The sequence below is a fragment of the Cottoperca gobio genome, unplaced genomic scaffold, assembly GCF_900634415.1.
Source record: "Cottoperca gobio unplaced genomic scaffold, fCotGob3.1 fCotGob3_212arrow_ctg1, whole genome shotgun sequence".
Taxonomy (NCBI): Eukaryota; Metazoa; Chordata; class Actinopteri; order Perciformes; family Bovichtidae; genus Cottoperca; species Cottoperca gobio.
The window spans coordinates 57,859-70,688 of NW_021166847.1; the positions used below are offsets into that span (position 1 = coordinate 57,859).

Consider the following 12,830-nt stretch of genomic DNA (forward strand, 5'->3'; position numbering starts at 1 on the left):
TTAAAATAGTGATGAACTCATTCATGCATCAATAATTATAATGCAATAATATCATATATATTATTCTAATATATAATATATGTAATATAGAACAAAGCAATGAAAGACGCCGAGAGAAGAAAAGCAACTTCTACAGCGGAAACTACGAATATGAACGTAAATACAAGTGAAAAATTAAATAAAACAATAAAAAGCCTCCAAATCAAGAATGAAAAGCAGAATATAAAGGAGTGATGTGTGCAGAATCTCTGCTCTTAGTTTAGTTTGTAACTTCTATAATTTTACTTAAGTAACATTTTGAATGCAGGACTTTAGTACTTTTCCTGGAGTAAAGAGCTCAAATAATAATAAATAAATCAGTAATCAATAATCAATAATAATAATAATAATAATAATAAAGGATGTGCTACCTGGAAGTAGAGGATAACGGTCCATATCAACCCGAGGACGATCGACGGTCGTCCGTCTGCGATGTCAGTGGCGTGAATGTTCACCAGTTTGATCTGAAACACAAACAAAGCTCAGGATTATTCACCTGCAGATTTAAGATGCATTTTCATCCCCGGAGGTTTTAAAATTGGAGACACACGAAACCGTCTCCACCACCCACGAGCTACAGTCTTAGCTTCGACAGAAGATTTGCATTGATGTCAGCCTTTCTTACTTGTTAACTGCTGGGTAGTTCAATAGATCAATAAAGTTTCTCTTAACATATAATAATGCTGAATAAAAAATAAATAGTTGAATGTTGTATAATTAATGTGAATGTGTAACTGTCAGATAGATGTAGTGCAGTACAAAGTGAAATATCTCCTCACCTAAAAGTGACTGAAGCTGTGAAACTGCTCTTCTCCTCCCCGGCTCCAGATTGAGGAGCTGACCAGCAACCTGCCGGCGCTGCAGGCTCTGTCCACCAGCAGCTCCTCTGTGGAAAGCACAGCCAGCTCGGAGGCCGGCAGCCCCCCCATGAAGAGGAAGGTGGTCCACAGGTTTCAGGGCAACGCCAAGAAGGCCCTGCTGCGATGGGTGCAGTGCACCGCAGCCAAGTACGTCACTTTCTGTACGCTGTGAGAAGAGACTTTCTTCTGTGGCTCTCAGTCCCTCTCCATATTTCAGTCCCGCCTCAAGACGCACCTCTTCTCAAGTATCATTTGCTAGCCCCCTGTTAACCATATTATTATTATTATTATTATTATTATTATTATTATTATTATTATTATTATTATTATTATTATTATTATTTTTATTTATTTATTTATTTTTCCTTTTCTCTTTCTCTTTCTTCCCTCATCTTAACCCCTCCCCCCACTTCCCCTACTATTGTAAAGCGGCTTTGAGGTCTCGAAAAGCGCTATATAAATTCAATTTATTATTATTATTATTACTCGTCTCTAAGTTTCACTCTGAAATACAGAATCCCGTCCCACCAGTCTGCACCACTACACACGTACAATAGGACAGATTACACCATCAGTCGACATGTGTGAGGCGTCTCTCCTGCTGGAGCAGAACGTAGTGACAGTTGAAGGCTCAGCCTCTTGCATCACATGATCATAACTTCAGTCAAAACACAAAGTTCATACTTAACTGCATAAAGCTCTGGTCCCAACATGATGTCTTTAAGTATTGTTTAGTGGTTCTAATAACTATGAAGGTAAAAGAAACCGTTAATCTACATTAGAAGGAGCAACACGACATCTGTGTGAGAACAGCCTCATGGATCATATTCAACACAAACAAGTCAAGTTCTTGTGCTGCTTCCTCTGTGAGCGTTCGGAGGCTGCTGCTTCTGTTGCCCAGCGATGAAGTCAATAATCACATCCAAACATCCATTACGTGTTTATTTCCACAACCTGGCGAGTTATTACATTCCTCAGGAAGCAGGAGATCGTTAATCCTTCTGTGTAAGATCAGGTTTCTGACGCAGGTGTTTTTCAGGTATCATGGTATTGAGGTGAAGGACTTCGGTCCCAGCTGGCGCGACGGCGTCGCCTTCCAGTCGGTGGTGCACGCCATCAGGCCGGACCTGGTGGACATGGAGGCGGTGCGGAGGAGGAGCAACAGGGAGAACTTGGAGGAAGCCTTCGCTCTAGCAGAGAACGAGCTGGGGATCCCCCGCCTGCTGGATCCAGAAGGTTCCCTTCACCTCTTTCTACCAACTGTGTGTGTTTGTGTGTGTGGATTTACAGTTACATTACATAATGCCTCATTTACATATTGAAACAGAGAAACAATCATCTAAGATATTAACTGCAGAAGTTTCAGCTGATATCTGTGAGTTTAATATTTGACCTTGTTCACCTGCAGCGCCTCTTTAAGTCTTTTGAAGTGTTTTATACACAGTATTAAGGATATTAATATAACATGTCCACATGTGTGCTGAGAGGCTGGGAGCCCTGCAGAGACGACGCTGCAGTGTCTCTGCACTGGAAGCTCTTCTGCTCTCAGGAGCTCCGTCCTGATATCTGGAGACGTCAGGACGAGGATGGAGATGAACGTAGTCGTCGTGACTTCTATCTGCACTGGCTCTGATTTTCTCTGCAGCTGCGATGTTTAAAGAGAAACACTGACGGGATGTTTGCATCAGCTGATTGTCAGAATAAAGTTTGGCTGCATCAATCTCATGTTTGTGTTGCAGACGTGGACGTAGACAAACCAGATGAGAAGTCCATCATGACGTATGTGGCTCAGTTCCTCAAACACTACCCCAACCCACGGCACTCTGAGGCCCACGGCCCGCAGGACGAGGTACTTCCTGCTGACAGTATTTATTAAGTAGTATTAATGTTACCACTAATAGATATTTAACCCAATGATGGAAACAGAACAACACCGTGTGTGTATTTAATATATATTAAACATTCAAGTGTTTCCATGTTTGCTGCTTCTGCTTCGTGCTCACGCTTTCTTTATGGACACGTGTAGATTAAAGACACTGATGAAATCTCTGAAGCTTTCTGCAGATGAGTCGTTCAAGAACAAAGTTGAAAACCTGAATGTAACTTCTGTCTTTACAGTTTCTGGCTGTGATACATTTTGTATTTTGGTGATTTCTTTAAAGTAAAAATGCTTTTTAAGGGTTAACTTGTTGATATTTAACTTCTCATACGTCACCACAAGAATCCAAACCATCACAGATGATGTGCGCAGCATGTGATCCCAGCATTTAGTTTGTCCATCATCTTTTGATTTCTCCATCTACTTATTTTCTTTTGTGCTCATTAAGCTGCTTCTTGGCTCAATTCCAACGTTTGCGCTGTCAGTGCCGGTGCTGCAGGTGAGCGTTCAGGTCGTGGTGCTGCATGCCTCTCACTTTCATCCCATCTCACTTCCTCTTTGCCTCCTTTCTTCTCCTCCGTGCTGTTCTAATGCATTGTGTGCTGTGTGTGCGTCTCTTTGTGTGCCTTGCTGCTTTCCTGGATAGTTTGGGCCCCAGGATATAGAGCAGATGCTTGAGGTATGTTTCTCTGAATTAACACACTAAAGTGTTTAAGAAGACCCTCTGTGCCTGCTTCCTTCTCCCATGACTTATGAAACTAATCAGAATCAACATATGGGCATGCTTATATAAACTACAGAGCAAATTAAATCCTGTTCCTGCTCTAAGCTCCTTGTTCCCTGTGACAGAGAGAGGAGCGGAAGATGCTCCGAGAGCTGAAGGTGTTTTTAGATCAGCTGGAGAGAGACGTGCTGCGGGCTCAGGGAGCCGAGGGAAACCTCACCGACAAATATCAGGTGACAGTGCGATATTACTCCAAATATGTATCATCTGCCACAGCAGCAGGGCTGTCCTGCACCACAGAGCTGTCCTGCACCACAGAGCTGTCCTGCACCACAGAGCTGTTTGACGCGTCTCCTCTTGTTTTTCAGGCCTTTAAGAGTTTCCGTGTTCAGTATGAAATGAAGAAGAAGCAGACGGATCCGCTGCTGCAGCCCGTCAACAGAGACGGGAAACTGTCTGTGGACCAAGCGCTGGTCAAACAGGCGTGGGACCGAGTGTCTGCCAGGGTAACGACCTGCGTGAAGCACAGTTCGTGATGATGATCAACAAAGCTGCGATTGTTTCCATCAGGGATTCATCTGCAGATTGTTTAGTTTTGTCAGATCTTCACTTTAATATGAAACACAGAAACGCAGCAGATCTGCAGATTTCAGACATTTCTGCAGGAACATTACTTTAACGATTAATCCATTATCAAAATAGTCTGAGATTATTTTTCTATCGATCAAACAAAGTCGACTTTATTTATTTTTAATTATTCGACAGAAAGAAAAGTTTTGTAATTAATTTTTCCTGCAGAAATAAATTCTTAAATTCAGTTTTCAGCCTGAAATCTGCAGATTTGCTGTTTTATGTTAAAGTGACAGAACAGGACTCACTGCTTTATTATCAGTCCACTGATGGTTGCAGCTCTAATAATGAATCATACCTAAAAGACAGAAGCTGAGAATAAATACGAGATTGTTCGTGTGTCATTATTGTTGCCGTTGTGAAGGTCTCGTATGGAGACACTAAAACTCTCCAGCAGCTCCAGACAAACTCTATGTCTGGACCTGCAGAACCTCCTCTGTGTGGCTTTCTAACAGACTTTATTTGCAGCTGCTGGACTGGCACATCCACCTGGACAAGTCCCTGCCGGGGCCCCTGGGGGTGATCGGGGCCTGGCTGCACCGGGCCGAGATGGTTCTGAGGGAGGACATCCCCGTCCAGCACGCTCACGAGGAGACGGCCAACATTCTGCACAGAAAACTGGAGCAGCACAAGGTGACACTTTCAAACGCTGAGGCACACCAACATATGAATGTGAAGATAGTATCACATAATGATGATGCACTTTGAATTCTTAAGTTTATCCGCCCTGTGACTCCTCTCTAAAATGTGACGTGTTGTTCCTCGGCCGTGCTGCACCCGTCACCCTGAAACAAACTCTGGGGCTCTGTTAACAAAACATGCACTTGAATATTCAACACATAACGTGGTTATAGTGACAGGCCGTGTGCTGGACACGGGAGAGCCGATGTGATTTTATGACGACATGTTGCAGGAGGTGTTAAAGAACTTGGAGTCGCATAGACAACCCTTCCATCAGATCCACAGGGACAGAGCTGTGAACGGCGTCCCTGTCCCTCCGGAGCAGCTGCAAGACATGGCTGAGCGGTGAGCAGGGTTATTATTATTATTATTATTATTATTATTATTATTATTATTATTATTATTATTATTATTATTATTATTAATAATAATTTATTTATTACTAATATTATTATATTTGAGTTATTACTACTACTATTATGAGCATGAGGAATAGATTTAGGAGGGCACTAAGGAGCAGAGATTATCAATTATTAGGATTAGAGGAAATGAGGGATTTATTACGACTAGAGGAGCATTAGAGGGCAGGGAGAGATAATATATTGTATTAACTACATTTATTATTATTATTATCATTATTATTAGAAAAAATATATATTACTACATATTATTATTATTATTTATTACTATTATAATATATTATTATTATTATCATCAGGATTAAATATATTATTATTACTACTATCATTATTATTATTATTATTATTTATTACTATATATTATATTATATTATTATTTATTACTACTATCATATTATTAATAATATTATTTATTAGTACTAATAGTTTTATTATATTAAAAAATATATTTTACATTTGGTCTTGTGAATTAGTAGGAATAATCAAAGTATGATCTGTAACTTTTCCTCATTACCACCACACCAAACTCCCATGATGCACCACTGCTGCACCACCACACCAAACTCCCATGATGCACCGCTGCTGCACCACCACACCAAACTCCCATGATGCACCGCTGCTGCACCACCACACCAAACTCCCATGATGCACCGCTGCTGCACCACCACACCAAACTCCCATGATGCACCGCTGCTGCACCACCACACCAAACTCCCATGATGCACCGCTGCTGCACCCCCACACCAAACTCCCATGATGCACCGCTGCTGCACCCCCACACCAAACTCCCATGATGCACGGCTGCTGCACCCCCACACCAAACTCCCATGATGCAGCGCTACTGCACCCCCACACCAAACTCCCATGATGCACCGCTGCTTCACCACCACACCAAACTCCCATGATGCACCGCTGCTGCACCCCCACACCAAACTCCCATGATGCACTGCTGCTGCACCCCCACACCAAACTCCCATGATGCACGGCTGCTGCACCCCCACACCAAACTCCCATGATGCAGCGCTACTGCACCCCCACACCAAACTCCCATGATGCACCGCTGCTGCACCACCACACCAAACTCCCATGATGCACAGCTGCTGCACCCCCACACCAAACTCCCATGATGCACTGCTGCTGCACCCCCACACCAAACTCCCATGATGCAGCGCTACTGCACCCCCACACCAAACTCCCATGATGCAGCGCTGCTGCACCCCCACACCAAACTCCCATGATGCAGCGCTGCTGCACCCCCACACAGTGCAGTTACAGATGTGCTTTAGTGAAACATTTGTCTGTGTCTCTATTTTAAACTTCTGTTTCATTTGCAGGTTTAATTTTGTGTCCACATCCTCTCACGCTCACCTGATTAAACTGGAATTCTGGGAAATGAAGTACCGGCTGATGGCGTTTCTTATGTTGGCCGAGTCGAAGCTCAAGTCCTGGATCATTAAATATGGCCGCCGGGACTCCGTTGAGCTCCTGTTGCAGACCTACCTGGTGAGGGAGGCTGGTTGTGTTTGCAGTATTTGAACATCACTCAGAACATTAAAATCTGGATTTTCATGTTTGGTTTGCAGACGTTTGTCGAAGGCCACGGGTTCTTCGATCAGTACGAGGTCATCTTCACGGACCTGAAACAAGCTGCGGAGGTGTACGTGAAGTCTGACAGCTCAAGTAAGACTCTTCTCTCATCACTTTTTTATTTGTCTTGTGTAAACTATGGAAGCCCGGAGCGGACTTTATTCAGATGATACCGTTACCTAACGTTACAACAGCCTTATCATTTCGTTATTTCAGAAAATAATTAAATGAAAATGCAATAATCTAGATTTCCTTTTCCACACGCTCGTATGGCAACATAGAAGGTTCAATTATAGAACAGTTTGGATTTAAATATTGCTTACATAAATGGAAAACTAGGTTACATTGTTTATTTCTAATGTTACATGTAAAGCGTCTTTGAGTACCTTTTAAAAGCGCTCTATAAATAAAATGTATTATTATTATTATTACATTTTCAAATTTGAATTAAGATTTAATTATTGTCTGGGGGGGCGACTTTATTTAAATCTGATGAAACTGGATTATTGTATTTTCATTTTGACTCAAACATGTGGAACATTATAATTTTAATTTTTAAGTGCACATCTTAATGAAGTCTGTGCTTCCACAATACCGCGTGTGTAACGTGCAACACAGTAAACAGAGTTGTTGTTGACTTCCTGTTGCAGGGTCTCAGACCTGTAATAGAGGTAAGTCTCCTGACCCGCATCTTTCTCTAAACCTGGGCTGCACTTTCCTTTTCTAACAAAACTTTAAATCTGCAGAACTTTAAATCCTGACATTGCACTATGCATGGAAAAGCACCGTTAACTGCATTAGTGTGAACGTTACTCCTGCACGATTTCTGCCTAACAGCCTGCAGCATCCAGCAGAGGTACACTGGGACTGTACCGAACGTTACAAGCTTCTACTGAGGGGTTAAATGGAACTGACCAAGTCTAGAGAAGTTACATCCTCAATTTTAATAAAGTTATTCAAAGTCTTTTTATTGATTTAACTAACTTTCTATTTTTTTATGAATTTAACTCGGCAGTGAAAATTATTATTAATATTATTAAAATACTGATAATAATATTAAAATACTGATAATATTATTAAAATACTGATAATAATATTAAAATACTGATAATATTATTAAAATACTGATAATATTATTAAAATACTGATAATATTATTAAAATACTGATAATAATATTAAAATACTGATAATATTATTAAAATACTGATAATATTATTAAAATACTGATAATAATATTATAATATTATTAAAATACTGATAATATTATTAAAATACTGATAATAATATTATAATATTATTAAAATACTGATAATATTATTAAAATACTGATAATATTATTAAAATACTGATAATAATATTATAATATTATTAAAATACTGATAATATTATTAAAATACTGATAATAATATTATAATATTATTAAAATACTGATAATAATATTATAATATTATTAAAATACTGATAATAATATTATAATATTATTAAAATACTGATAATATTATTAAAATACTGATAATATTATTAAAATACTGATAATAATATTATAATACTGAGAATAATGTTATTATAATATTATTATAATATTATTATAATATTATTATAACACTGAGAATATTATAATACTATAATAATATTAGTGCAGCCTCGTCTGTATCTCACACTGTGCAAAGACACTTTAGTTCAGAAGCGTTCAAAGTATATTCAGAGAGTGATGTCGGTACAGTCCTACTGTAAACTAAAACTGTTGTTTTCTGTGCAGTTGATTCCCGTATTGGTTTGAACTAAGCGGAGTGTTTCCATGTCTAACAGTCGAGGAGGCGGAGGGCGTGAGTAAACTCCTCAGCGACGCCACGGCTCAGTGGAGGAACCTGGCTCTGGAGGTGCGGAGTGTCCGCAGCATGCTGGAGGAGGTGATCTCCAACTGGGAGAAGTACAGCAGCACGGTGGCGTCGCTGCAGGCCTGGCTGGAGGATGGCGAGCAGAAGCTCAACCAGTCAGAGAACGCCAAGCGTGTGAGTACAAAGGCAGATACTAAACATGTTTTATGAGACGATGAGGAGACTGTGAGCAGCTCAGCATGCAGGACTGTGGAAGACTTTAAACCAGGGGTTGGGAACCTACGGCTCGCGAGCCATATATGGCTCTTTTGATGACGCGATATGGCTCGCAGACAATTTTGAGCTGACATTTTTTAACTTAACAAGTAATAAATAATTATATTGTGTCATTTTAAAGTAAAAACATTTAGCAGCGGATTTGTTTTTAGTTCTCCCCTCTCCTTTCCTCCGCTCTGTCTCTGACTGTAGGTTAAGGTGTGTTCACACTTGTGTATGTGTGTGTGTGTGTGTGTAAGTGTATGTGTGTGTGTGTGTGTGTGTGTGTGTGTAGGGGGCGGAGCCCTGCCCTTCGCGAAACAGCTGAGGAGAAACTGCGCAAAGCAAGCAGTAGACCGGGGGGGTCAAACTCATTCACAGAGAGGGCCAATATTAAAAACAGGGACTACGTCGAGGGCCAAACACGGTCCACATTTATTGAACAGGATAAACATAAAGTGCAAAAAGATACGGAACATATTTAAGTCAACTGCAGACGGGTTGCTGAGCAGTTCACTTTAAATATCTGAGCTGCAAAGTCTCTCAGTGGATCAGCAGAATGCTGTCGGGAACACAGCGGGGGAGATGTTTGTCAGTGTTTGGAAACACGCAGTGACCAAAGTTTCCTTCTGCATCAGAGTCTCCCACAGGCAGCTCGTCATCACACACGTCTGATCACACACACACACGTCTGATCACACACACGTCTGATCACACACACGTCTGATCACACACACGTCTGATCACACACACGTCTGATCACACTGAAGCTGCAGGTTTAACTGTGAGATGCTTCGTTAAGTCGCACTAACAGTCCCGCTCACATCGTCCCAGAGATCTGTGCTGTGTGTCTCTTTGCTTTCCAAAAACTTTCATTCACACATTTAGATTCTTCCTCAAATGTGTCCCCCGTGGTTGTGCCATGCATTGATGCCAGTTATGACGGACATATGATATTTTCTCGCGGGCCGGATATAATAATAAATTGTATTTGTAAAGCGCCTTTCAAAGCTAAAAGCAATCTCAAGGCACTAAAATGCAGGACAACAACAACACCAACACCAACACCAACAGACATAAGAGGTTAAATAGGTCATAATTGCCTTGAGTTTGACCCCCGTGCAGTAAACACTGAAAGATGAGATAAATAACGTAAGCGTTTAGTTTATTTAATAAAAGAGCACCTGTTCAATGCAACACTGATACCTCTATTAGTACACAGAGACGTGTTATTCTTCAAATAACATTCGTTCAAATTGATTAAATATATGGCTCTCAAGGAAATACATAAACAAATATTTGGCTTTTATGGCTCTCCCAGACAAAAAGGTTCCCGACCCCTGCTTTAAACAATAGACAGCAGCAGCTCGCGATGAGCTCATCAGGAGGAACACAGTTCAATATAATGAGCAGTTTAAGATAAAACTACAATTACTTTTAGTCAACTTCACTAAAAAACAACCAAATAAGATAAAAACCAGAATATATTTGTTCCTGTATTGAATGTGTGTGAGAGCGCCACCACAGACACACAGCACACACCCATTGAGAGGCTTAGAGGCAGCGATCATTTAAAATACAGCAATGAGTAGTAGAAACAGCAGGAGCCGTGGACGGGTATCGAACCTGTGACCTTTGGTTCAACAAGGTGACCATAGACACTTTAAAACATATATAAAATAACTGCAGCATGTTGTAAAAGCACACACGTCCTGGAGAAGAGAAGTACGCTGTGAAGTTTCTGACTGAACACCACGATGAACAGAATGCTTCAAGCAGCTGTAGCCCTGCACGAGGAAGGTGTGTCTGATCCTCTCAGGGTCTTTGTTCCCCTCCTTCAGGACTTCTTCAGGAACCTCTCTCACTGGATGCAGCAGCACACGGACATGAATGACGCCGGGAACTTTCTGATCGAGACCTGCGACGACACCGTGTCACGAGACCTGAAGCAGCAGCTTCTGCTTCTCAACGGGAGGTGGAGGGAGCTGTTCGTCAAAGTCAAACACGTAAATGTCTTTTGAGCAATATGTGCTGTGAAACAGTAATATAACACCGCCTGTCACTTTAACTCAAAGGGTTTCAGCAAAGTGATGACGTGTTGCTCTCTGTCAGTATGCTCGAGCAGACGAGGTGGACAAGTTGAGACAAGACTACCAAGACGGGATTAAAACCCTGAAGATGTTCATGGATGCCACCGACGAGAAGATGGCGGCTCCGGTCCAAGTGTCCTTCCTGAATGTCCGAGCCTTTGTTCAGGATGTGGAGGTGAGCAGCTGATCCTCTCTTCAGACTGCCCCCCCTCTGCTGTGCAAAGACCAATCACTGTCCTCTATATCTACTTCCTGCAGGAGGTGAAGCACAAGGTGCCGGCGATGGAAGCCGCCTGTAAGGCTGCGAGCCGCACCGCCCAGCTGCTGAGCAAAGACACGCCGCAGGAGGAGGTGAAGCACATGATGACTGTGATGGCCTCCGTCAAGGAGCAGCTGACCAAGGTGGTGCATGTTATAATACAGTCTTATTAAAGCTTATTATTATTATTATTATTATTATTATTATTATTGTTATTATTATTATTATTATTATTATCATTATTATTATTGTTATTATTATTATCATTATTATTATTATTATTATCATTATTATTATTGTTATTATTATTATCATTATTATTGTTATTATTATCATTATTATTATTGTTATTATTATTATCATTATTATTATTGTTATTATTATTATTATTGTTATTATTATCATTATTGTTATTATTATTATTATTGTTATTATTATCATTATTATTATTATCATTATTATTATTATTATTATTATTATTATTATTATTATTACAGGGTGGTGCATGTTATAATACAGGAAGTCATATTAAAGCTTATTTTTATTATTATTATTATTATCATTATTATTATTGTTATTATTATTATTGTTATTATTATCATTATTATTATTATTGTTATTATTATTATTATTATTATTATTATTACAGGGTGGTGCATGTTTTAATACAGGAAGTCTTATTAAAGCACCTTTTTATCTAATTAATTGTATTTTTACATCTTATTTCTGTGCCAGTATTTTGTATTTCCTCATTATTTATTGAGGAAATTATACTTTTTGATATGTTTAATATAATACTATGATAGTGATGGGAACATTGGGGTATTTATTATATTATAAATGATTATAAAGAGAACATGGCATTCCTGCCTCAGGAGAAGTATTGGTTGTGATTGTTTAAAGATGTAATGAACATGTCCCCCCCAGGTGAGGGAGAGGAGCCTGCCTCTGCTCAGGGAGTCCCAGTCTCTGTTGCCTCCTCTGGAGGAGATGGAGAAGAGCATCACGGGCTTCTATCAGGCGCTGGAGAAGGCGAGTCACATCAGCAGCAGCGCCGACTCCGAGGGAGACTTCAAGTTCAAGTGTCAGGTGACTTACTGCGTATTAAATCTACACGAGAAGAAGAGCGAACAACAGATGCTATAGGAAACACTAAATATGTATAATATAACTGTTATCCATGTACCAGTAATGACAAGAACGTTAATACACAAATATATATTAGTATATATATATATCGTGTTTATTTTCATTGTTTTTGTGCAGTTATAGTTAAACTCTCTCCAGCTCCAAACACTCAGTGACAAAACAAATAAAGTCAAAGATGAATTTTGTATTTCTTTATTTTCAGATATTGCGATAATATCATTATCGTGAATTGTTTTGTTCATAATTATGATGATTATTATTAGTATTATTGTCATTATTATTATTATTTCTATTATATTTATTGTTATTATTATTATTACATATAACATTTTTTTACAATTAAAACTTAAAAGGATGAAGACACTTCATAATAACAACAATATTATTAATAATAAACAATAATAATAACAATAACATTA

The 12,830-nt window shown here is 39.6% G+C and overlaps 1 protein-coding gene across 1 annotated transcript in view; it reads left to right on the top strand.

The window, feature by feature from the left end:
- Positions 1 to 12,830, top strand: part of syne1b (spectrin repeat containing, nuclear envelope 1b) — a 124,453-nt gene that overhangs the window by 5,330 nt on the left and 106,293 nt on the right. Inside the window, exons 7-21 of the mRNA XM_029426616.1 lie at positions 868 to 1,046; positions 1,939 to 2,135; positions 2,639 to 2,748; positions 3,425 to 3,457; positions 3,628 to 3,735; positions 3,871 to 4,008; positions 4,601 to 4,765; positions 5,046 to 5,158; positions 6,567 to 6,735; positions 6,816 to 6,912; positions 8,630 to 8,832; positions 10,755 to 10,919; positions 11,026 to 11,178; positions 11,262 to 11,405; positions 12,190 to 12,351. Coding sequence (XP_029282476.1) covers positions 868 to 1,046; positions 1,939 to 2,135; positions 2,639 to 2,748; positions 3,425 to 3,457; positions 3,628 to 3,735; positions 3,871 to 4,008; positions 4,601 to 4,765; positions 5,046 to 5,158; positions 6,567 to 6,735; positions 6,816 to 6,912; positions 8,630 to 8,832; positions 10,755 to 10,919; positions 11,026 to 11,178; positions 11,262 to 11,405; positions 12,190 to 12,351 — 2,136 coding nt within the window. The remainder of the gene's footprint in view (positions 1 to 867; positions 1,047 to 1,938; positions 2,136 to 2,638; positions 2,749 to 3,424; positions 3,458 to 3,627; positions 3,736 to 3,870; positions 4,009 to 4,600; positions 4,766 to 5,045; positions 5,159 to 6,566; positions 6,736 to 6,815; positions 6,913 to 8,629; positions 8,833 to 10,754; positions 10,920 to 11,025; positions 11,179 to 11,261; positions 11,406 to 12,189; positions 12,352 to 12,830) is intronic.